We start from the raw sequence: 27,024 nt of genomic DNA, 5'->3' as shown, positions 1-27,024 counted from the left end.
TGGTAGATAAACATAAGTTTGAATGAGAGATAAACATAAATTTCAATGGTAGAACATAGATTAATGAACATTTCTTAGTAGTATGCTTTGAGTGAGGCAGATATACGTTTTTATCATATGCAGAATATACAACGACTGAACAAAGAAATATATGTTGGACAGATTTGTAAGATAACATCTCCATAATCCCTCGAAACAATACTATTCACCAATGAGATCTCGTTTACCTTGGAAAATATTGTTAACATTTATAGCCATTCCATATGACTTTTTGAAAATTGCCTAATAATTAAATTTCATAAAGATCTAATGTGACTTTTCAATAAGAGAGGATTATGTGATAATGTTTTTGGTACAGATGAATTAAATATCTACACGTACCGCATAATCAACGATCAAGAATTTCATGAGATGCACGTTTGCTCTAATTTATGCTAAGAAACAGATGATATTTACTAACAATGTACCATATTTCCGGTACGTTTGAATTTCCAGCTATAAATAATGTTAAAAAGTTACATATGACGGATGGTAGTTGCTGGAAAGTACGACAAGGCTACTACAATTATCTGATTTTTCACCGCTTTGATTCTTTTGAGATCACTTCAAATAATATTGTATTATGTCTATGGATTTTCTAAAAGATCTCATACTGTCTACGAATCTGTGGTATTACTAACTAAATTATTTATACGCTAGATATTTTTGGAAGAATCTGGCATTCTCTCATTCGCTTGAATCGGTGGAGAAACATTCTATGATTTTACTTTATCAGTTTATAATAAAGTAACAGTTTTTTAAAATTTTATTTCCTTTTTTTATGTTTATTCCTTTCTACACCAATGTCTAATGTTTGTTAGTGCATTAATTTAAGGCTGAATCAATAATTTCCGATCATACTTTCCTTAAATTGACATTATACTTCCTGACTTGTTTTATCACAGCCCTTTTTTTTTTGGGAGGGGGTAGAGACAACATGTAAATCAAATATTGTAAGGAAATCCGATATGTAATATTTAACTCCATGAGTACGGTTGGTATCAGAATTCCAGTGCCTCAAACCCTGGGTAATTTTTCACCCTTAAAAAAAAAGAAAGAAAAAAAGAATAGATCCTTCCATATGAATGACTGATCAGGAATTAGTCCATTAGATAAAGCCCCTACTCCTGGCTTTGGACGAGTCAAATCTCATAGAACTAAAGCTGTTGAAATTCCAGCTATGTATTAAATTATGTGCTACTAAAATTAGATTTAAGAATAAACTATAATTCATCGGTAATCAGAAGAAATCCACTTTAATGCATCGATATTGTAAAACCATACACTCACAAAAGTACTGGCTGTGCAAGAATATTTTTGATTCATGTCTGTATATTTTCTTTTATTTGGTAATGATTTATATTGCCACTGACCTGTAGGTATAAATAGGAAAGTAACATGTTATTTTTAATTAATTCATTTTTATTTTTATAGAGTTAAATTATGGTTGCAACGATAACTGCCGTGGTGGTTGTGTTAATAATTGCGGTGGTTGCAACTGTGGCAGTATTACTTGTCCTGCCTTGTATCCTCCAGAAAATGGTTATGTAGAAGGCCAGTGCAACCCAGGTATTAGTGGTCAATCCTGCTTTGTCCTCTGCGATGGCGGCTATGCAGTTTCTGGAGCGAATTCGAGAATCACATGTTTGCCCAATGGTCAATGGAGTTCTTATCCGCCGTACTGCAGAAGGACTAGTGGTAGCACCAAATTCTCTTTCTCTTATATTTACACATATTATTATAATTACGAGTATACACTTAAATATATGTTTAGAAGTCTTTTAGATTTTCTTTTTGTATTATTTTTTCATTTAAACAAAATCTACCTCTTGGAATAATTTATGATATTTTATAAAAACTGATTTATGCAATTTGAAATTTGTTCTTCTGTGATACTTCTTAAAATGTTAACTAAAATTATTGCACTTATTCACATATTTTCAAAGATTACCATATTTATTCATATATTTTTGAAGATTATCATATTTATTAGCATATTTTCAAAGATTACCATATTTATTCACATATTTTCAAAGATTACTATATTTATTCACATATTTTTGAAGAGCGCCATATTTATTCCCATATTTTTAAAGATTACCATATTTATTCTTATATTTTTGAAGATTGCCATATTTATTCACATATTTTCGAGGATTACCATATTTATTCACATATTTTTAAAATGGACGTACGTTTGGAATAGGGAATCTAATAACTTTTTAAAATTTCTTACTTCACTTCTACAAACTATGCTAAAACGTTTACAAAGTACTATTAAAAATGATATATTAAATCGTTTCGATGGATTGTATATATTCAATAATTAATACTGTTAAATTGTATCATTACATTTTCGCCTTTATACAATATTTTGGAATGTCTATTTGATTTTAACACTTTTAACCTCACTTTAAACTTACATTCTCAAATATACTCTCATTTGTAAGTTCAAACAAAGAAAAATTAAAATTAAAAGCGGCAATTATTTGTAAAATGGAAATAATAATTTCCATTTTACAAATTGTCGCTATTAAATATTTTAGGAAATGCCTATGAGATCAACTGAATAATTATGATTCATTGGATTAAACAATACCGTTTCTAAGCAAATTCAGATAGTCTCAATATCAAAACATCGAACAATATAACATAAATAATATTTTTAATTTATTATTTTTTATTTTTCATATATATTATATATAAACATAATAAAACTCTATTCATTAAATAAATTTAAAATTTAAAGTTAAGATTTTATAATTAAAGTTAAGATTTATAATTAAAGTGAAATAAAATGTATCTACAATTCATTAAAATATTTTCCCATTCTTATTTTTTTTAAAAAAGATTTTGAAGTATTTTATTAACTAAGTTAATTAAATACGAGTCTGCAACTTTGAAATATGTATAGGCATTTTCAACTTTTAATGAAACAAAAGATTATTTAAATTTATTTGATTAAATATTCTACAAATAATTGATTTGATATTGTTTTGTCCATATTAATTATATTTTTTGTTACATTCTCAATTTAGTTATATTGCACGACAGAGTTTATCTGCAAAGTATACAAAAGTTAAATACATACAAGTATTTGCCATTCAGCTATTGCTGAACCAATTTATTTTTATATCTTAATTTGTTTCTATTTAAAATAATTCCTAGAAAATTTAAAAGAGCTCTGTCATTTCCGTAAATCAGTACTATTTTTTTATAGTTGAATGTTTTCTGAATTAAAGTTCCTTTTTAAACAGGCGTAAAAAAAATGATAATTTGTGATGCTGTTAACAAACTTTCAGAGAATTTTATTATAAAATTTTGTTTTTAACAATATCTTAACTATGTATTCGATTACAGGAGCCATCTGCAACACTTTCAGCATTCTGAATGGAGACACCGATTGCGTTATTGACGGCGGTCTCACTATTTGCAGAGTCAGTTGCAATCCTGGATATATGTTGGTGGGATCCTCTGTTATTACCTGCTCCCCCTCTGGCTCATGGAATGAACCGTTACCTTCCTGCCGACGTAAGGAGTAAAAGAATTTCTTTTAATAATGGTTTAATGAGAGCTAGTAAGAACACAAAAACAGAAAGACAAAATAGATGCTGTTGTAGTATTTGCCAGCGTTTCTTTAAATGGAAAAATATCTTTATTACACATTATTGGAGATAAGGTTTTCAATCAATTTTTGTTTCAATTATTTTTTTAATTCTCTATAAAACTTTATTCTTTTTGTTTTTAATACATTCAGTAAACATTTAGTCAGATTTAAAGCATTTCATTTAAAATTATTTTGCACTGTACAACAGCTTATTGAATTTATTATTAATAAAAATAATGTAAAGTAATGTTTCGATTTTTTTATTATTCTAAATATTATTTTCCATTCATTCATTATAGAAAATGCATTTACAAAATCTTAATGAAGTAGTGGGGATTTCAATTGTTTCTACTTTATAATAAGATTCTTTTCAAGGAGTGCTTTTTCATTATACATTTTGAATTTTTTTTTATTTAAAAGTAATTTATAAACTTATTTTGTATTCCTCCATATCTTTTCACTTTCAAAAATTTTGAATTTGAAAAGATTTGAATTTTGAAAAGATTTTCCGAAAATGTATTTTTTTTTTAATTCTGTGATGGCTTTCCCGTCTGAGAAATCTAGTTATTATTATTTTTCATAGATGGCAGCACAAATGCCATTATCAGGAGCTTCATTTTCAGAGAAAAGTTTCCTTACTAAAGTGGCTTCATCTTGAAATGCTTTGTATCAATTTTTTACATTTCTCGTTTTATCAAAGACACTTTATAGTTTCATGAATACAGAATATACTTATTTAAAGCGTGTTCTTCAAAAATTTAGCCATTTCATGCTAATATTAAATAGGGATATTATTCTGATAATTACACATAAAGCCCTTTTTTGCATTACATTGTTTATTTCTTTTTGTTTTCCAAAATACATTTTAGATTATTTTTTAACAATTACAACATTAGAGAGTAAATATTAAGAAATATGTTTAAAACAGAAAGCAAAAATATATATATGCTATTATTATTTGTAAATGAATGTATGAGAAAGTTACGAAATATATAATTTATTTTTAAAGAATTTTCAAACTTCTTACAAAATATGAACAAAAAGCAAATAATTTGGAAAAAAAGGAAAAAATTTTATTATAGTTTACTGAATCGACCCCTAAATATAAAATATTGGGAGAAAGATATAAAAAGTATTAACATTGAACGTTAGATATTTCGCTATTACTTTTTATATAAATTATTTTCTTTTAATCACGTAGCATTTATATTCAAATATTAAGTTGTGGTAATTTATTATACAAAATATGGAAGAGGAAATGGAAGCAAAGTAACACTTCATAACTAATTCTTTATGCTATAAAAATTAAGAATTCATAAAAGAATGAACTATCAAAGGCAACAAAATATAAAAGATAAACAATTATTTGAAGTTCCGAGTATATTTCATGCGTGTCTTAAATTTTGTTCATCAAAAGAATCATAGAAGAGTTTATTGTTTGCATAATATAATATGTTATTTTCTACTATCAGGCAGCACTCCGGAAGTCACCAATATATGCCCAACGCTCAATGCCCCAGAAGGTGGGAGGCTAGTTGGTAGCTGTACGGCAGCTAACAGTGGGGATACCTGTCAGTTGGTGTGCATAAGTGGATATAGGCCTTCAGATACAAGAGTTCTCATCTGTCAAACAAATGGCCAATGGTCCAACTCCTTGCCTAGATGCCTCTGTAAGTTTAAACGATTTGACATAATTCGTTTTTAAAAAAAATTAAATTCTTATGCATAATTTTCTATTGGGGCTACATAAGATGTACCGAATTTGAAGCCTCGCCTCAAATTATACAAAAATTTCCATAGAATCGTTATTCTTTGAGGTAGAATCTTCCAGAAATATTCATATGCAAAATCAGATCTGATACTATCACTAGAAGTGCTGCTTACTTAAAATGGTTCTCAAAGTGACCACAGTGTTTACTTAGGCATTTATGAGAATGTAACATAGTAACTAACTTCACATATTTGAACACAAGTAGTATGCAGAACAGCTGTTAAACATCCGTCAAGATTGTGGTGAAGTCGATCTCTTCCTCCATGCACCCGCGCATGTGCAAGGAATGCAAGCCGAGAGCATGTAAAAGCAATACAAGCCAAGAGCATGTGCAAGCAGTTCAGCGGAGAGGCGAAAGCGGAAATATAACGAATTTTCTTCTTTATATGAGTACGCTTGAGTTTGAAAATGCAAACTGCGAATAAAAATTATGGATTTTAATCTGAATGAATCCTTGTTGCTTTTATTTCTGAAGATGAATAGTTAGCGATTAGACAAAGGACAGTCAACAATCTTCTGATAACTATTTTTCCATAAGAGCAATGATCATTCGATAAGTCAAATTCTTCAAGAAAACAATCATTGGAATAAGGTCTGGCTGGTGCAATTCTATTTTGTGATCTGATTTTTAAAAAGCAAACAGCCAGTGTTTAAGATGATACATTATAGTTTTCTTTCACAACATTCTCAAAAATTGATTGCATATGCAATGATTTTTAGTCTGTTTCCATGCGTTACCATCATGACTGTAGCGTTTCAAAGAATTGACTGATTAATTTATAATCACATTAAACAAGAAAGTAAATGTTCAGCAAAATGATTATATTGGATGATCTTTATTTGGGGAATTAAAATTAATAATTTCAAAATTTCTTTGGAAAAAAACTTATTTGTCTACATCACAATAATTTTTGCTTTTATGAGATTCATTTATCAGATTGCCGGCATCCTTGCTTAGGGGTAGCGCATCTTCCCCGGGCTCAAATCCCGGTTCGGGTATGGTTATTCTTCGTCTGTGTTCTATCTGCGAGGTGTGTGAATGTGCCCCCTTGTAAAAAGGGATTGTGCAAGCGAATGTGTGAGTTTCATCTTCATATGAGCTAGAAGTTAGACCTCTGCCTTTGGGTGCTCAGGGATCTTTACCCTCAGAAGCTACTGCACCCCCTTTCGCGTGGTAAAGTGGACACGGCATCATCATTTATTAGATTAGTTTTTGGTTTGATGATAAAAGTATCTCTTATCATCAATTTGTAAAAAGAATCTATTATCTTAAATTATATTAATATCTTAATATCATTTATACAAGTAATGATATTTGTGGAAATATAGATGCGAAGAATACAAATTAATAAAATTCAAAATTCGTAGATATAGTCTCCCTTATTACAAATTAAATATAATCTTTAAAATGTCTTATAAATATGGTGATGCACATGTATGGAATTATTAATATTGCCTTTTTGATATGAACTGAAATTTTAACTGAATGCCTATTGGGATTAAAGCGGAAATATTTAAAACACACAAATTCATTTCCTTTAGTTTTTAAAAAATATAAGGAATTATACATAATTCTTTATATGAATAATTCAGAAAATACTTTTAAAACAATTTCGACACATTTTATTTAAAAATAATTATGTAAAACTTTATACACATCTTAGCTTAAAATAGTGTGCATTAGACTAACTATTCTCTCTTAGATATATTTCTCCCATATTTACAACTTAATAAATATTATGTTTTCCACGTACTTTGTTAGCCAGTGGATGTCCTGATATCCAAGTGCCGAATGCAGCTCTTTCAGGAACATGTGACCCAGGTGTGCCAGGACAGTCTTGCACTGTCACATGTCAAGCAGGCTACACGCTTACAGGGACATCAACTCTAGTATGCCAGACAAATGGACAGTGGTCAGGAAATATACCCACATGCTCTAGTAAGTAAATTATCATCCATGTTTTTTTGTAACTGGAGTCCACTAAATCCTGTTAATCCTCATTAAATACTTTGTTAGTTTGGTACTTTTCTGTTAGCCGGGCACCAATGTCGCCAATTGTGAACCAAACACGAATTTGGAGTAAGAAATTTGGCGGAATTCTACATTATTTGGCGATTTTTCGCTTGCGCTCGGCTAACGGATTGTGAACCAAAATGCGAATTTGGCGGAATTCTACATTATTTGGCGATTTTTCGCTTGCGCCCTACTAACGGAAAAGTACCGTTAGTTCTAATCGGTAATTAAATAGTTGGGGCATAGATTGTCAGTCTAATGATTTCTTTTTATTGCATGTGGTCGAATGAAAAAAAAAATAACTTTTTAGTTTTTATGAAAAATATTTTTTTAAGGGAACCATTTCATAGATTTCAGTAAAATATAGGTTTAGATCTGAAAAAAGTTTAATTTTGGGTGATTAACTAAGAATAATTGGTAACTTTTAGCTATCTAACATTCTTTCTTAGTTATTCGCCTAGCTAAAAATTTCACGATTAATAGTTATGTATATTATTTCTTCAACAATAATACAGTTAACTAATAATAGTGAGGATCAATTCATATGCGCTATCAGTAAAAAAAATTTTAAAATAGAAATATTTTTGAAATATTCAAAAAAGTAATATTGAAAATAGCCCCGACATAATATTAATTTCATAATCTAGTGTCTAAAAAAAATTTGTAAATATTTTTTTTACAAAAAATAATCTACGCTCTTAAAAAAACACTATTATGAAAAAGAAAATAATAATTATTCTCTCATTAAAATTAAAGAAACTTTAATATCTCTTTGAGCAATTTGAATATTTTAACTAAAAAATTTAAATAACATCTTTGTTTTATATAATTTTATTCAATTCATTCATTTCATGTTTGTGAAGATATAAATTATTTACTTCTTAATATTGATGTACTTGAAATTTTGAGAATTTGTGTTCTATGGCAAAGTTTTACTTAAATATTTTCAGAATATAATTACCAATCAATTAACACGTTGGTCGCTGTGTGACTGCCAATGATTCATATCTATCATCTAATTATCTCACCCTGACTATCGAATTAGACGACCATTTCTCTATTATAATTAAAAAGCAGCAAACATGTGGTCATCTGATTAAGATAGAAGATCTGAGTCATGAGTTTAAAGCATGACAACGAATGTGTCAACTCATTAGATTAAGTTTCGATTTGATACTAGTGGCGCCATCTTATAATGAGATTTCAAAAAAAATAATGTTAAGATTAAAAAAGATGTGCTTTAAATAAATAACTTTCTGTTGTTTAAAATACTAATAAATATACAGTCTTGAAAATTCTTTTTAATGAACTTTATTATCGTTGTCTATAACCAAAACAACCTGGAACAATTAATTTCTTTAGTCGTTTCGATAATGAGAGAAAAATTAACTTAATTCAGTTTATATCAGCGTATTGTTTTGAAGCAACATGAGACTAAATTTTGGACTAATCTCATTATTTTGAAGCTTCACTAAACACTTGGATTATTCTGCAATTTGACGTATTACATAGCGGAAGGACGATTAATCCTCAATAGATATAACGTATACTAAGCTTATTTACATGGAGGTCTTTTCACGAAATTGAGATTCGAACTCAAGATCTATCCATTATAAAGCACAAACTGCCGCCAAACCATTGATACTGTGAATGCAGGTTATAATCGCTAATTAAGATTATATTAAAACATAATTCAGCTACTATCAGTTTTATAATTTTCCTTAAAAATAATTATTCCTCAATTTCTATTATAATCAACATTTTCTTTTTTTAAAAAAATTTATTTAAATTTGAACAGATAACTTGATTATAACTTTTAGAACACTGGCTGTCTGAAAATTTGAAGCCGGCAGATTCAAAGAATTGCTTTCATTTCAGTTCGATCATGTCCTGGCCTCCAGCCTCCGAATTCAGGTGGTAATTCTGGATCTTGCAATCCCGGTGTTGTCGGTCAGTCGTGCAACTTCTATTGTAATACAGGTTACCGTCTCGTTGGACAATCGAATTTAGTTTGTGGAAGCAATGGCCAATGGTCAGGAAGTCCACCACAGTGTGCCAGTAAGTACGGCTAAATGCTTAAGCTGCTTAATGTTTTTAGTATTGATTATATTTCTCAATATATTATTCCATTAACAACGATTATTCCTTTAATTCACTTGACGAAATGTCCTTCCTTAAGTGATAAGCATTAGATTGTCCGAAAGTGCTTGAGCCTTCAATATTGAGTTAAATGGAATCGTTCACTGGGAAATGACTTTGGCGCAATCACGGAACGGAAGCTGCTTAATGTCTAATTTCTTTTATTTAATAGCAGGTGATAAAGCTCTGAAATCACGAGGGTTCAGCTTTGCTAAGAATAACAGCAAATTAAATACACCATTATGAAACTATCAACTATACTTCGTGAATATATACTATACTGGCTATATTTTGGCTTTAAAATATTAATATTAATGGTGTGTCTAGTAAAAGTATGAGTTAAAACAACAAAAAAGTAAAAATCGTCAAAATCGTAAATTAAATTTTCACTATCATGCCATATATAGATACAAATTAACAAAATAGTACAGGTATTAGTCTTTCTGAATCAAGTCTCCTCTGAAGCAGACACCTGTCTTCAGAACAAATATAGGGTTTGGATGCCATATTTTCGATATGAAGAATGGATCTATTGTAAATTTTAAAAGATTCGAATGCGGAATTTCGATGAAATTCCACTTTTTAGATATTATTGAATAAGAAAAGCACACTCTTGGGGCTATATTTTTTTCTCTGTGAACACGATAATTAAAATTGGCAAATGGTCCTCGTTCTTAGATGACAGATTTCTATCAAATGGATAAATCAATAATATTTTTTACGACGGCATCCACCCAAAAAAAAAAAAATTCAGAGAGCACTAGCAAACGATAACGCGAAAACTTAAGCAACCAAATCGAGAAAAAATGGTGTATTGTTTTTATTATATAATATTAAAATTTAAACTAATTAAAGAATTGTAATTAAAATTTTAAAATTTGGAGCACACCCATTAGTAGATTGCATGTGAATCAATATATATCTCTTCACGCGTTTGTTAATGCCATAAATAAACCCTCTTATTCTTTTAAATCATTTAAGTTCAGGAACTTCAGATTGCTGGTAGTTCAACTTTCTTATTCAAAGTAAAGAAAATATCTCTATACTTTCCTCAAAATTCACAATGAGAGATTGTGTTCTTAAGGTGCTTAAACAAAAAAAGATGATCAAAAATGACAAAAATATATTGTTACGAATCTGTGATGCTGCTTCCCAGCATAGTTGGTTCCAAAGGAGGTCCCAGAGCTTGGCGACCATTTGGAGACTTGGAAACGAATTTGGCGACTTTGGCGCCAAAATAGATTCTACCCGAAACATCGAGAATTTTCCCGATCCATCCAGTAGGAACCGAGATATGCCTCGAACGTTCCTGATTGGTTGAGAGACTTCTAGCCCCGCCTCCTGGGACCTATAAAAGGAACTGCCTGCAGCTGCCGGCGTCGACGTAAATTGAGTCGTAGTCGGAAGCGACAGAGAAGAGTAGTCGGGATTAGCACAGCAGCGACGGAGTCAAGCTAGTGCTGAACGAAGCTGTGCGCTACTGTCTGCAGTAGAGTCTTGTTGTATGCTGCACATCTCGGCTGAAGATAATCGTCTTCTATGCTGTATATAGTTGTCGTCTTTGTGCTGTCCTGTGTGTCTTCGTGTAAATAAACGTCGTTGTTTTATTTTCTACTGCCGCCTGCTGATTGAGCGTTCTCCACACGATATAACTCCCATTGTCCAAACGAACCGCAGAAATTTCGTAACAATATATTCTTACAAGTATAAATACCTGATTTGATTTATGTTTAAGAAGATGCTTTGGCCAAATCCGAAAATAGATTACTTTATATTTGATTGATTTTTCAGATGAAGGTTGTCCAGCCATAAATCCACCCGTAAACGGAGGGAATTCTGGCTCGTGTACATCGGCCACGGTAGGTCAAAGTTGCAGTTTTACGTGTGATGCTGGATTTACACTGAATGGTCAATCTACGCTCTATTGTCAAGCTGGTGGAAGATGGTCCTCTGCTGCACCAACTTGCACAGGTAATGTTATTAAATTTAAAATTTCAGATTATTTTATTTAATTTTTTTGATGTTGGGATAAAGTTTAGATTTTTTATAGAACTTTTTTATAGTTTTTTTTAAAAAAATTTTAATAGTTTTTTTATAGATTTAATTATAGAACCTTGAAAAAAGATTTAATTACAGTATCCACATGTCCACAAACACCTATATTAATTACTTAAATTATGGATTATAAATATACGTATTAAATTAAAATTTACTTAAAATTTTGCAGAATTTTCTAAAATTATTGAAAGATTGCAAAGTATGACTTTTATCAGAAATTCAGATTTAAAAGTTTGTAGGAACCTTTAAGCAGAAACTTCAAAAGAGAAAAATATTTTTTATTTAAGCTGCAAATATTCAAAAATTTCAGGTTTATATCAACAAATGTCCAAGAAATATGATCCATAAAATGTCTTAATGAATTGTTAACAATTTAAAATGAAACATTTTAGGCAAATTTACAAATGAAGTACCTCAAGGAGGCTTACTTATATAAAAAATTTTCGCCTATTATCGTCAATTTTATTACAAAATTGCCCAAAATAGGCTTCCTTCAAAACATATCAAGATTTTATAACTGCAAATTATCAGCTTACTCAAGTTAATATTCGCTGTGAACTGTCGCTTTTGTATAGGAATACCGATTAGTAGTGTACAATTCATTTGAGATGCAATGAATCTTTTATGAATATTATCACGTGCAGGAACGAGACTCTTTGTAACTTCATTACGAGAGAGATAAAAATAATATATGAATTTCTGGAATAGTTATTTAATTATTTTCTAAGTTTCCCATTTCACAAGACAAAACAAGCACGAACACTAAAAATACAATCTAATAATGAACCCCCTCTCCCCAGAAGGATCATGAAAAATATACTTTGATGTTAATACGGTAGCGCCATGTAAGAGTTATTAGGTTAGAGTTATTTAATTGCTACACACTATATTTTTTTCTGTTTTGTTCATTAAAAATGACTGAAATAGCATTTTTAAGAAATTAAAAAAAATCTATAGTTCAATTAAAAAAGTTCTATAATTCAGTCTTAAAGAAAAAAAAAGTTCTCATAATGAATTAAATTTCAAATAAATTTTTAAAAAAATCATATATTTCATGAAAACAAAATCTTTGTATTTTATAGCTCCAACAGGTTGCCCAGATCTCAATCCACCTGCATACGGTGGCCTATCTGGACAATGCAGACAAGCAACTGTTGGTCAGAGCTGTTCTTTCACCTGTCAAGCTGGGTATACTTTGGCAGGACAGGCAACGCTTTACTGTCAGGCGGGAGGTCGATGGTCTTCTGCCGTTCCCACCTGTAATAGTAAGTGTGGATTCAAGTAGTATAACATATTACAAATATTATTATCAACTGATTTTCTACAAACATTTTTATCAACTGATTATCTACAAACATTTTTATCAACTGATTATCTACAAACATTTTTATCAACTGATTATAAACAAACATTTTTATCAACTGATTATCTACAAACATTTATATTAACTTATTATCTATAAACATTCTTATCAACTGATTATCTATAAACATTCTTATCAATTGATTATCTACAAACATTTTTATCAACTGATTATCTACAAACATTTATATTAACTGATTATCTATAAACATTCTTATCAACTGATTATCTATAAACATTCTTATCAATTGATTATCTACAAACATTTTTATCAACTGATTATCTACAAACATTTTTATCAACTGATTATATACAAACATTTTTATCAACTGATTATCTACAAACATTTATATTAACTGATTATCTATAAACATTCTTATCAACTGATTATCTATAAACATTCTTATCAACTGATTATCTATAAACATTCTTATCAATTGATTATCTACAAATATTTTTATCAACTGATTATCTACAAACATTTTTATCAACTGATAGAAGTCAGTTTGAGCCTGAATGTATTCTACATCTACTACGAATTTTCCACAGAATAAGGAATGAATAATAGCAGGATCATACTTACTACCATCTAGTTGAGTAATGGACAAACTACGAGTTTACCTAATGGACAGCCACGATATAACTATCTACAAGCATTATTATCAACAACTTATTTTGAAAAATGCTCGACAGACAAAGGGTTTAGCGATTCTGAAGTTTCACAAATGATGTTTGAATCATTAGCTTACTGTCAAATATGTCTGTCTGCCTGAGTCAACATTCGGACATGAATGTATTTTAAATTTACGGCGAACTTTCCATAGAATAAAGAATGAGCAACAGAAAGTATTTTATTCACATCCATCTAATGGAGGAATGGACAAACAACGAATTCAACTACGATAAAATATACTACACACATTATTATAAATATCTTGTTCTGAACGTTTTTCAGAGACAAAGGTGTAGCAATTGTGTAATTTGACAAATAATATGTGAGTCAGTAGCTCGCAATCGAATAGGTCGTAATGAGTGAGTCAACATTCGAATAGAAGTCAGTTCCAACATGAATATATTTTAAATTTACTGAGCATTTTTAACAGAATAAGGAGTGAATAATAGTAGGCATTATGCTTACAACCATATAGTTTCAAAACAGATGCAGCCAATCAGAGGTTCTATTAGGTCCATCAAAATCTTTAAAAAAATAATAGTTGATAATTTAAGATGATACTAAAATTAGTACATCTAAGTTTTTATTGATTAACAGAAGCACTTAGAGACAAAATAAAAACTCCATTTAAACTTTACATTTAAAAAAAGATTACATTTTTTTGTCTTTATTAAAGTTTATACGCGATATTATCCAGCGAAAACTATATATATATATATATATATATATATATATATATATATATATATATATATATATATATATATATATATATATATATATATATATATATATATATATATATATATATATATATTCTGATGATGATTAGGTGTGTGTCAAAAGTGGCGTTACACCGGTAAAAGTTCATAAATAAAATTTAAAAAAATAGAATTTAAATAGCTATTAAAAGACTAGCAATTCAATTTTTTTTATATATATATAATCTTGTGTACTAGAAGATAAAAACTAAAAACAGCCAAAGAAAAAAAAAGGAAAAAAAAAGAGTAGGCATAAAAAAGAAAAAGCGGAGAAGTCTAAATAGCCCAAGCAGAAGAGTCTACATAGTATTCCAACAGCATCATTGGAACCTAAATTGTAAATAATAAAATTTATCGAAGATAGGCAATATAAATTTAGAAGAAAAAAAAATAGAACTAAATAAAAAAATATATAAATAAACAAAAAAAGTAAAAAATATAAATAAACAAATGAAAAAAATAAGTAAATAAAAAATAAACAGAAAAATAAATATATACAATGGCTTAGTCTAAGGTAGAATCCACATATATATATATATATATATATATATATATATATATATATATATATATATATATATATATATATATATATATATATATATATATATATATATATATATATATATATATATATATATTCATTTCATACAGTGATCAGAAAAATGAACTATATTACCTAAAATCTTAAAATAAGAATATTAACAGATGAGATTTTTTTTCTTTGATCTCTTATTTCATCCAAGTATATTTATGCACATATTTCCTTTACATCTAAATTCATAAATATGTTTTATATATTAAAAGATTTTGATGATGTTTCCTATAAATCGATACTTGTTTTAGGGGCAACTCCAGCTGGTTGCGCCAGTTTAATCGCTCCTAACGGTGGTTACATGTTAGGGACATGTGCTCCAGGCAGAGCCGGGGAGACTTGTGTTTTTGGATGTGATGAAGGTTTCGTTCTTAGAGGACAGAGGACTCTGACGTGTGAATCAGGCGGACAATGGTCAACAAACCCACCATACTGCCAAAGTAATTAAAAATATATAAAAATATCTACATTTACCTTTTAAGTTTAAAAATGAATACGCCTTGCCCTTGTAGAATCGGCAAAAAAATAGAAGAGTTTTTTTTCCTATTGAAAATTAAATCTTTTATCTGTTTGATTCTGAAAATAGGGTTTTATTTAAAATGATCTATTTCTTTAAAATTTGCAAAAAGTATTTTATGTTCACAATGATTCACATTCATGAAATATTTGTTTATTAAAAGAAAATAGCTAATTTTGCCTTTATACCTTAATTATAAGCTAAGACATAAGTAGTTATGAATGCCAAACAGATTTTAATAATCTGATGGAAATGTAAATTTATTCCTGAATATAAAGCCACAATTATTATTTCTGAAATTAACAATTTAATTATTTAATATGAAAAATTAATATATTAGCTTCTTATATTTATAAATTAGCTGAAGAATAAGCATCAGTATACATGTTTATAATCTCACCAATTTTAGATATGTTTTAAAATAACGTTACTTTTTAAATACTACCAATATTTTTAAGCCATTTTTAATACTACCAATATTTTTCAAGCATTCATAAGTAATCAAATTCATGATCGTAGAAATTTTAAAGCAATACAAAAGTATAATTGCTTAATGCAAAGGTAGAAAGGGATCTAAAATGAGAAATCTTCATGGAAACTAAACGTGTGATATCTGAATCTTTGAAATTTATAATTACAATTTGTCATGTTTGATAATAGATGGCAGCACAACCTTTTGTACCAATGATAATACTCTCCCACGCACTCTCCCATGATTGTATTGAATTTTAAGGATTTTTATGAAGGAAACAAAAGTAGTTTATTTTTTAGTCTTTGAAAAAATTCTCTTGTTTTATAAATATCCCAAATTCTTTTACATTAATTCTTGGATAGATTTATAAAATCGAATATCTAAAGTTGTAGACCGGAAATTTCTATATTACAAGGTGTCAGTCCACGAAAATTAGTGACACAATATTTCAGAATCTCCGCAAATTCAGCAGAAAGAATCTATGTTTGTGTTTTATATCTGCTAATAATAAATGAATTAATTGTATTTTTACTGTAACGAAGAAATTTCAATTTCAAGAGGGAAATTGGATATATAAAGAATATCTTAGGCCGATATCAGTAAACCAATGACAATAGTGAAAATATATAAATTTAAAATTATAGAAAAAAAATCTAAATTACAAACAAAAAATACTTTAACGTTGAGAAATTATTCGTTATTTCCTTCTCTTATATTTCTCTTACATGCATTTATTTTTTTAAAATATACTATGAAAAAAAAAACCCACTTATGTATGTATTGTAGAAATTACAAAATGTACACTCATGTCCAAAATTAAAGTCACAAACATAAAATCTGCGAATAATGAAAAACTATTGACTGTGTTGCCACGAAATTTGGCACAGAGGTACACTACAATGGAAGAAAGAACATAGACACATAACAACATGGAAAAGATTTTAATTGGGAATTAAGAAACAAAGTATATCAAAAAGTGTTACATTATGAAGCAGAGATAAAACATTTATCTCGGAAAAAACCTGTCTAATATGGAGTATGACCACCGTGAACTGCTATACAGGCTTCACAACGAGCTTTCATACTGTTTATGAGGGTTATGAGGGTCAATAAATTTTTGGGGCAACAAAGCCCATTCTTCCAAAAGCGCGGCTTTTAACTCTTGGAGGGTATTAGGATGGGGGTTACGCTGTGCAATGGCTCTTCCGAGACCATCCCAAACATGTTCAATAGGACTGAGATCCGGAGACCTCGAGGGCCAGTCCATACGTCGAATATCCTCTTCCTCAAGAAAATCATCAACGATTTGGGCTCTGTGTGAACGCGCACCCCGGAACAACCTCACATAGGCTTCAAGGATCTCATCCCTATAGCGATGTGCATTGACAGGACCCGTATCGAAGACGTGCAGTGGTGTACGACTGCCCAACATTATGCCACCCCAGATAAGGATTCCTCTGCCACCAAATCTGTCGATTTCTTTTAGGAAAGAGGGATGATAGCGAGCTCCTCGCTCTCTCCAGATGAAGATTCGACGAGTGTCACTCTGTGTGGTAAATATCGACTCATCACTGAAAAGAACACGCCCCCATTCTTGCTGTGCCAAAGACTGATGTGTTCGGCACCACAACAACTGACTTTTCTGTTGGATGCAGTTAAAGGGACGCACTCAACTGGTCACTGGGCATAAAGGGCCCTCTCTGCTAGACGTCTGTATACTCTTTGTCTGGATATTGTTATTCCAGACGCAGCAGCAAGGTCACAAGCAGATTGAGGAGCCGTTGTCAGCCTATGCCGTCGTGTGCTTAATGCCAAATAGCGATCCTGTGCAGGCGTCTTTGCTCTGAGACGGCCTTGGCCAGCCTTCCTGGTTACAGTACCACTTGTTTAGAATTGATTCCACACCCTGGATACCACATTCGGTGCCACTTGTAACCATCGAGTCACCTCCGCTTGAGACTGCCCAGCTTCCAGCCTATTAATGGTTCTCCATCTCAAGGAATCGTCTAAACGATTATGAGAACTCATTCTCACTGGAAACAGGTTAAATTTTTTGTTTAAATGCAATATTCACAAAATTGCAGGCAAAAATCCAAGATGCCTAAACGATCTAATTTCAGTAATTCCTCAAAATCTAATGCTAAACAACATTTTATTCCCACAACAAAGGTTAATATCGTGTTACCGGTGCTTCACAATATATAAAATATAATTTGTTTAAATTTTACTGGTAGCCATTTAGAATTACTTTGAAAAACATTTTTGTGACCTTAATTTTGGACATGAGTGTAGATCGCCTATTTAAAAGAAAGTGAGTTTTTGCTTTATTCAAATAATTTCATTTTTTCATTATTTATATATTGAAAATTAAAAATCATTGTTGTCAAAAGGATACTACATTCTCTGATACAATGTTTATACTAGTGGTAGATTCTTTCTTTTCTTAATATCCATATGCACTCGCATAACACTAACCCATGTCTGCACGTAAAATTTATGAATATCATTTTCGCAATTTATTTTTTTAACATAATGATTTTTTTTCTCTTAGGAGGAGAAACTGAAAGAGGAACTTGCCCAATTTTAACTCCCCCACCTCACGGGGAGTTCGAGGAATGTGATAATACTGCAGGGGGTCGATGCGTGGTCGTGTGCGAACAAGGCTACTTGAGGACGGGATCTCGAGTTCGAACCTGCTTGGGGGGCGGGATGTGGACCGGCTACGCACCGACGTGCACCAGAAAAGTTGGGTACACCACCACTTACACATACAAACTAGTGCCACTCTGGAGCCTCGTGTTCGGATAAGATTTAGTTGGTGGTATATTGTCTCTTTATAAATTCACTTTTGGGCATGCGATTCTATCAAAATTTTTGTTTTATAAAATTGGAACATACTATTCTATTGAAATTTTTGTTTTAGAAATTGGAACGTGCGATTCTATCAAAATTTTTGTTTTATAAAATTGGAACATGCGATTCTATCAAAATTTTTGTTTCCTAAAACAGAAACTTGCTATTCTAACAAAATTTTGGTTTTATAAAATTGGAACATGCAATTATATCAAAATTTTGATTAATGAAATTGGAACATGCGATTATAACAAAATTTTTGTTCATAAAATTGGAACATGCGATTCTATCAAAATTTTTGTTTTATAAAATTAGGGTATGCGATTTAATCAAAATGTTGTTTTTATGAAATTAGAACATGCGATTCTATCAAAATTTTTGTTTTATAAAATTAGGGTATGCGATTTAATCAAAATGTTGTTTTTATGAAATTAGAACATGCGATTCTATCAAGATTTTTGTTTTATAAAATTGGAACATGCGGTTCTATCAAAAACTTCGTTTTATAGAAATGAAGCATGCGATTCTTTCAAAATTTTTGTTTTATAAAACCATTATCGATTGAAATACCATTAAAACTTTTGTTTCATAAGACAGGATCGTGAAATTCTTTCAAAATTTTTGTTTTATCATGCAGAGACATTTGAACTTACCAAACTTAATGATCATAAGGCGGAGCGACAAATAAATCAGTATACTATATTGCAAAAACTCTTTATTTATTTTTAGCTATCCACTTTTACATAGTGCATTCAACTAATTATTTATCATTTATGTATATTCTTTAAACTATTAGTGGCATTAGAATCAATGTTATTTCTTTAATTCTCCAAGTATGCCCTTTTTACTTTCTCACATACGAAATATACTAATATATATATATATATATATATATATATATATATATATATATATATATATATATATATATATATATATATATATATATATATATATATATATATATATATATATATATATATATATATATATATATATATATATATATATAACTGTTATCTACAACAAGTATACTATATTGCAAAAACTCTTTATTTATTTTTAGCTATCCACTTTTACATAGTGCATTCAACTAATTATTTATCATTTATGTATATTCTTTAAACTATTAGTGGCATTAGAATCAATGTTATTTCTTTAATTCTCCAAGTATGCCCTTTTTACTTTCTCACATACGAAATATACTAATATATATATATATATATATATATAACTGTTATCTACAACAAGTATACTATATTGCAAAAACTCTTTATTTATTTTTAGCTATCCACTTTTACATAGTGCATTCAACTAATTATTTATCATTTATGTATATTCTTTAAACTATTAGTGGCATTAGAATCAATGTTATTTCTTTAATTCTCCAAGTATGCCCTTTTTACTTTCTCACATACGAAATATACTAATATATATATATATATATATATATATATATATATATATATATATATATATATATATATATATAACTGTTATCTACAACAAGTATACTATATTGCAAAAACTCTTTATTTATTTTTAGCTATCCACTTTTACATAGTGCATTCAACTAATTATTTATCATTTATGTATATTCTTTAAACTATTAGTGGCATTAGAATCAATGTTATTTCTTTAATTCTCCAAGTATGCCCTTTTTACTTTCTCACATACGAAATATACTAATATATATATATATATATATATATATATATATATATATATATATATATATAACTGTTATCTACAACAAGTATACTATATTGCAAAAACTCTTTATTTATTTTTAGCTATCCACTTTTACATAGTGCATTCAACTAATTATTTATCATTTATGTATATTCTTTAAACTATTAGTGGCATTAGAATCAATGTTATTTCTTTAATTCTCCAAGTATGCCCTTTTTACTTTCTCACATACGAAATATACTAATATATATATATATATATATATATATATATATATATATATATATATATATATATATATATATATATATATATATATATATATATATATATTGTAATCGAAAAAAATTTGATATTGTATTTTTGACGACTTCTCATATTTCAGACCTTTCTACGTTCGAAAAATATATTTTTGAAATTATGTCTGTCTATGAATATTATAATTGAAAAAAAAAAAAAAGATTTTGGGTGAGCGCAAGAAATTTGGGATATAGACTTGCCATTTTTTTTTTTTTTTTTCAAATCTTGAAGAAAGTCAATTCAGCACGTAACATGTCGTTAAGTACGTAAATTTCTATCTAATTTAAAATAAATTCTGTCAAGACATTTAGCATCTGTCCGTCTATATTATAATTGAAAAAAAAAAGATTTTGGGTGAGCGCAAGAAATTTGGGATATAGACTTGTCATTTTTTTTTTCAAATCTTGAAGAAAGTCAATTCAGCACGTAACATGTCGTTAAGTACGTAAATTTCTATCTAATTTAAAATAAATTCTGTCAAGACATTTAGCATCTGTCCGTCTATATTATAATTGAAAAAAAAAGATTTTGGGTTAGCGCAAGAAATTTGGGATATAGACTTGCCATCTTTTTTTTTTTTTTCAAATCTTGAAGAAAGTCAATTCAGCACGTAGCATGTCGTTAAGTACGTAAATTTCTATCTAATTTAAAATAAATTCTGTCAAGACATTTAGCATCTGTCCGTCTATATTATAATTGAAAAAAAAAAGATTTTGGGTTAGCGCAAGAAATTTGGGATATAGACTTGCCATCTTTTTTTTTTTTTTTTTTCAAATCTTGAAGAAAGTCAATTCAGCACGTAACATGTCGTTAAGTACGTAAATTTCTATCTAATTTAAAATAAATTCTGTCAAGACATTTAGCATCTGTCCGTCTATATTATAATTGAAAAAAAAAAGATTTTGGGTGAGCGCAAGAAATTTGGGATATAGACTTGTCATTTTTTTTTTCAAATCTTGAAGAAAGTCAATTCAGCACGTAACATGTCGTTAAGTACGTAAATTTCTATCTAATTTAAAATAAATTCTGTCAAGACATTTAGCATCTGTCCGTCTATATTATAATTGAAAAAAAAAAAGATTTTGGGTGAGCGCAAGAAATTTGGGATATAGACTTGTCATTTTTTTTTTCAAATCTTGAAGAAAGTCAATTCAGCACGTAACATGTCGTTAAGTACGTAAATTTCTATCTAATTTAAAATAAATTCTGTCAAGACATTTAGCATCTGTCCGTCTATATTATAATTGAAAAAAAAAAGATTTTGGGTGAGCGCAAGAAATTTGGGATATAGACTTGTCATTTTTTTTTTCAAATCTTGAAGAAAGTCAATTCAGCACGTAACATGTCGTTAAGTACGTAAATTTCTATCCAATTTAAAATAAATTCTGTCAAGACATTTAGCATCTGTCCGTCTATATTATAATTGAAAAAAAAAAAAGATTTTGGGTGAGCGCAAGAAATTTGGGATATAGACTTGTCATTTTTTTTTTTTTCAAATCTTGAAGAAAGTCAATTCAGCACGTAACATATCGTTAAGTATGTAAATTTCTATCTAATTTAGAATAAATTCTGTGAAGACATTTAACACCTGTCCGTCTGTATTTTTACATGCATGTGAATGCGAAAATTCAAAAATAGAACAACTTAGGTAAACGAAATTTATTTCACATTTTTAGGGTTAGTGATATCTGAAAGGTAATGTGTCATCAAATTTTGAATAAAATCCGTCTAAGAATTTACCGTCTGTCTGCACTTTCGCAGTCATATAAAGGCAATAACTCAAAAATACAATACCTTAAATAACTGAAAATGGTATGTTAGCTTGTTTCTAAAATTTTAGTTATAAATCAATTAGTCAAAATGGGCCTAACATGCATATTCGATTTTCTGATATTTATGTATTAACTACGCAGAAGCGATTAATATCCCCTTCCCCCAAAGAGTCAAAGGTCAATATTCCATAACTATTTTTCACCAGTGTTATGCAGTTGATGTATAAGTATCTGTTTTGTTTACTACGCTAAGAAACATACAATTCATATGCATGATACTTTGAAAAGAATAATCTGAACTCTCGCAGCATTTATTGTCTTGCTCAAGCTTCACAATTTATTCACGATAAACACATTTAATACAGGGAACGAGAAGATATTGTTACAAAATTTTTCTTCTACAACAAATACCGCTAATCAATTGTAATAGCGCAGCACATTTAATTGCTATAGTTCAGCAGCTTTCTTGCTGTCAATTTCTCCAAGACCTTTACTTGTCGGCGACACCGACTCCTCTCACACACAACTACTGACGATACACACAACTTCTTCTTCGCAGCTTCAGAGAGCTCATCTTTTATAGTTCCGGGAGGTGGGGTTAGAATCTTCAAACCAATCAGGGCGTACCTGGGTGTATCTCAGTTATTACTGGATGGATCGTGAAACTTCTCGAACTTTCGGGTATTATCCATTTAGTCGCCAAACTCGCCAAATTCATCGCCAAGTCTACAAATGGTCGCCAAGCTCAGCACGCACAATACAGATCTTACAAAAGTTTTCCAGGATGACACTATTCGTGCCGGATAGCAAAATTACAGATTTGTAACAATATTATGCAGAGACCACTCTCATTGGTTTATTCTGAGTGAACATAGATTAGACTCCCATATACATTTAATAAAGCTCTAAAATACATATTTACTAATTAATTGTGACGAAACTTGCTACGGGAGGACATCATAGACTTGACTCTCATGTCCATCGTATACATATTATCTCTTCCACGACGATTATTGCCATTAGATTACAACGATTAATCTGTTTTTTTTGTTTTTATTTTTTCGCACCCCATGGCACAATTAAGGTACTATGTGGTGTTAAAATATGGAATTTAATTCCTAAATTTTCAAAACGATAAAATATAGTCTGGACTGTCTGAAATCCTTGTAAATTTAATATATTTTTTATATTAGAATAGAAATGAAGAATCATCATTTTAGTCCTTATACACTTAATTTTAAAATTCGATTTGTAATTGGCTCAAGATAAAAAAAATCGAAATCAGTCGACCTTAATTTATGGCTGAATTTAATACTACATATAAAGAATATAATAATCATTATTTGCAAATGAACTCAAATAAAACGTCGAGATTCTCTCAAAAAAATAATATTGTCCTGCAATTTTTTTTTACAGCTAGGGACAAACATTTCCTTTATGAAATTTTGCTGCAACTAGATGATTATTTCTTTCAATGATGTTGAAGAGCTTACAAACTGAGCTGCAAAAGGTCATTTTAACATTATTTAGATAGCAACTGCAAGCCTGAATAACAATCATAAAAGTCAAATCTCCTCAACAAAGCCTGGTAAAAATGTGAAACTACCCAATTTAGGCACAATTTTTTCAAAGCCAAATTCATATTTTCTTCCTCGTTCAAGGAATTTTAAAAAAATCGCTTTTGGCAACATTTCAACATTAATAAGACATCACGAGTGATGCTCCCGAAATATTTGACAAAAATATACGTGAAAAAAACTTTCTTTTTTAGAAAGGCAATTTCGCTTCCTTTTCTTCTTCTTTTTGCTGTTGTTAAGAAAATGATAATTTGATCTCCGGTCATTGCCAATGTATCACATTTAATGTCTAAAGCAGTTGTGTGTACTTTCTTATCAGAATTGCCACTTCTGTTGAGAAATGGAACGATTTGCCCTTAGATGCTTAATTTTTTTTTTCCTGGGACATTTCTTTTTTTGAATTGAAGTGTTAAAATACAACTATATTATAAAATGTAGCTATATAAAATTATGATGTTGATTTTTTTTTGTTTGTAGCCGTAAATGTATTATTAAGGTTTATGATTTGAGAGTTACATCTTTTCTTTCGACAGTTGTTTTTTGTTTGTTTGTAAAATTGCGTTTTTTTCGAGGGAAATATTTAGATACGAATCACATACTGATTACATATGATTATTTTTCAGTCTTATCTGCATATGAACTGGTCATTTAAATAAAAATAATCATAATAAATTATTTGAAACAATCTGCTGTATTACAGCATTCATTTTATAGTTTATCTATTATTACTTATATTTTTTTTTAACTTACACTCAGTTTTACCATGGGGAAATCGCGTCCGAGATGCGCTATATGACATTGTCAGCATGAAAGCAGATAGAAAAAAAGCTCTAATAGTTAGTTACAGTTATTCTATTACGGTTAAAGGTTTTAATAGTTATTTTTTTATATAAAATAGCCTTCTTCAGGGATCTTACCTATATAAATGAATTTAAAAAGCAAAAAATATTAAATGTAAATACATAAGTAAAAAATAAAACGAAAAGCGCGGCTTGAACCTAGGACAATCACCACATGTGTCATTGGTGTTGCTCTGACTAAAGCACTGCACACACTTCGACGCGGAAGTTGAATATATTTATTCTAATAGTTATATATAAAAAAAAATTGGTGGTGTAAAATCGCGGTTTTTTAGAAAAGGCATCTATCGAGAGAAATTTAAAGAATCAAAACCTGATCTAAATATAAAATTTGATTTCTGAGATGCACGAAATAAAATTATAAGATATTTAGATAAAATCTTAAATCTATATTAAGAGAAAACTGGAAATTAAAGACATATCCGACAAATGAATTTTAACATGACCCATGAAAATATTTCCAATGAAATGGATCAGATTTGAATTTTGAATAACATTAAATAACACATATAAGAAAAAAATTTTAATGCTTTAAAATAATATGTCAATGTATAAAATTTACATTTTAAGATTATGAAGAATTCCAACGTTTATGACTTTATTTTCTCTATTCATTTAATTTCCCATCAATATTTACAGAAAATCGATTAAACTGAAACTTTGCTCGCATTTGGGTTGTATTTTGGTATTAAAAATTTATTATTAAATATGTATTTTGGGTATTAAATATGTTACTTCATATGTTCATTATTATTATGCCTGTGAATCTTATTCTAAATTCCTTTTGAAAAGCAGAAAGATATGTTGAGATATCAAGGATTGGGGTGGGAAATTTCATACGAAATGAAAGTTGCTGGAATTTGATTTTTTAGTTTGTTAATTACTTTACATTGCATTGTATTAGTACCCTAACAATAATTATATATTTTCAATACTAAACCCCAAAAATATGACATTTTGATTATTATTAAATTAATTTAAAAATAAAATTATTACTTAAAACCGTAGCTTTATAATTTTTAAATACAATTATGCATAGACTTTTCATTCATTTAAATACTAAATTTTAAATACCGTTTTTTTTCTAAGATGTGACGAATTTTCAATTTTCTTTTCAGGATTGTTGTGATTGACGTTTCCAAAGACAAAGAATCGGAATCTGATGTAAAAATTATCATTATTAAAATCTGAAAGCTGGAAAAGATGTTTTCGTTTGCTTTAGCCTCACCTCGATGGTGTTCCAGTGAGGGTGTTGACGGGAAATGATACAACAAATACTCTTAAGTAACTTTGCATTCAATGCACAAAGAAAATAAAGGATCTGTGGATATCTAATATACTTTTGATCAATCTATATAAAGCCGTATGACTTCATTGTTAAAACTTGATTTCCGCAACTACAATATTTTTGTAATATATATTTCTATTGTATTTTAATTATTCTTTGAATAAAATCATTTATTTTTTATTGTGATTATTATTGATTTTGAATAGTAACATTACTTCATATGTTCATTATAAATTTTTTAGAATCTTAAGCAAAGCGTTAAAATGCTAATAAAAAATTTGTTTCATAAGTATAGACAAAAGACAATAAACAAAATAAGAGAATAAAATAACAATAAGATTAAAATAAGTCAATAAAAGAAGCATTCTGTACATATTTACTATTTATATTGCTTTCTTTTTTTATCGAATATTTGACGGTCTTTCGTCATTTTAGTTCTTTTGTCTAATTATTTCTATAATTAATTTGGCCAGATCATTTTCTCATTTACAAGTCATATAAGTGCCTGAAGCTGAAAAAAATTGCTCCAAATATCATATTACTCTGTAGAAATACACCATACACTTTAATGAGAAAATTGGACTTCCGAGGACTGATTTAAAATCAACAAATGATTATAAAGTCATTATCCACGATCTGTAGACTCTCTCGATATTTCGATCTTAGATCTCCAA

At 29.2% G+C, this 27,024-nt stretch overlaps 1 protein-coding gene across 3 annotated transcripts in view; it reads left to right on the top strand.

Moving 5' to 3' along the window:
• Positions 1 to 26,450, top strand: part of LOC129984821 (P-selectin-like) — a 42,949-nt gene extending 16,499 nt beyond the window's left edge. For 2 of the 3 annotated variants that reach the window (XM_056094781.1, XM_056094782.1), the window contains 10 exons: positions 1,474 to 1,737; positions 3,400 to 3,570; positions 5,119 to 5,316; positions 7,180 to 7,356; positions 9,310 to 9,489; positions 11,362 to 11,541; positions 12,711 to 12,893; positions 15,271 to 15,459; positions 18,560 to 18,829; positions 26,181 to 26,450. In XM_056094781.1, the coding sequence (XP_055950756.1) occupies positions 1,474 to 1,737; positions 3,400 to 3,570; positions 5,119 to 5,316; positions 7,180 to 7,356; positions 9,310 to 9,489; positions 11,362 to 11,541; positions 12,711 to 12,893; positions 15,271 to 15,459; positions 18,560 to 18,816 (1,799 nt within the window). In that variant the 3' untranslated portion in view covers positions 18,817 to 18,829; positions 26,181 to 26,450. The remainder of the gene's footprint in view (positions 1 to 1,473; positions 1,738 to 3,399; positions 3,571 to 5,118; positions 5,317 to 7,179; positions 7,357 to 9,309; positions 9,490 to 11,361; positions 11,542 to 12,710; positions 12,894 to 15,270; positions 15,460 to 18,559; positions 18,830 to 26,180) is intronic. The other variant, XM_056094783.1, reaches the window with a different exon arrangement.
• Positions 26,451 to 27,024: the final 574 nt, after the last annotated feature.

Source organism: Argiope bruennichi, chromosome 9 (genome assembly GCF_947563725.1).
Source record: "Argiope bruennichi chromosome 9, qqArgBrue1.1, whole genome shotgun sequence".
Taxonomy (NCBI): Eukaryota; Metazoa; Arthropoda; class Arachnida; order Araneae; family Araneidae; genus Argiope; species Argiope bruennichi.
The sequence above is the reverse complement of the archived record's forward strand: the minus strand, read 5'-3'. Positions and strand labels throughout refer to the sequence as shown.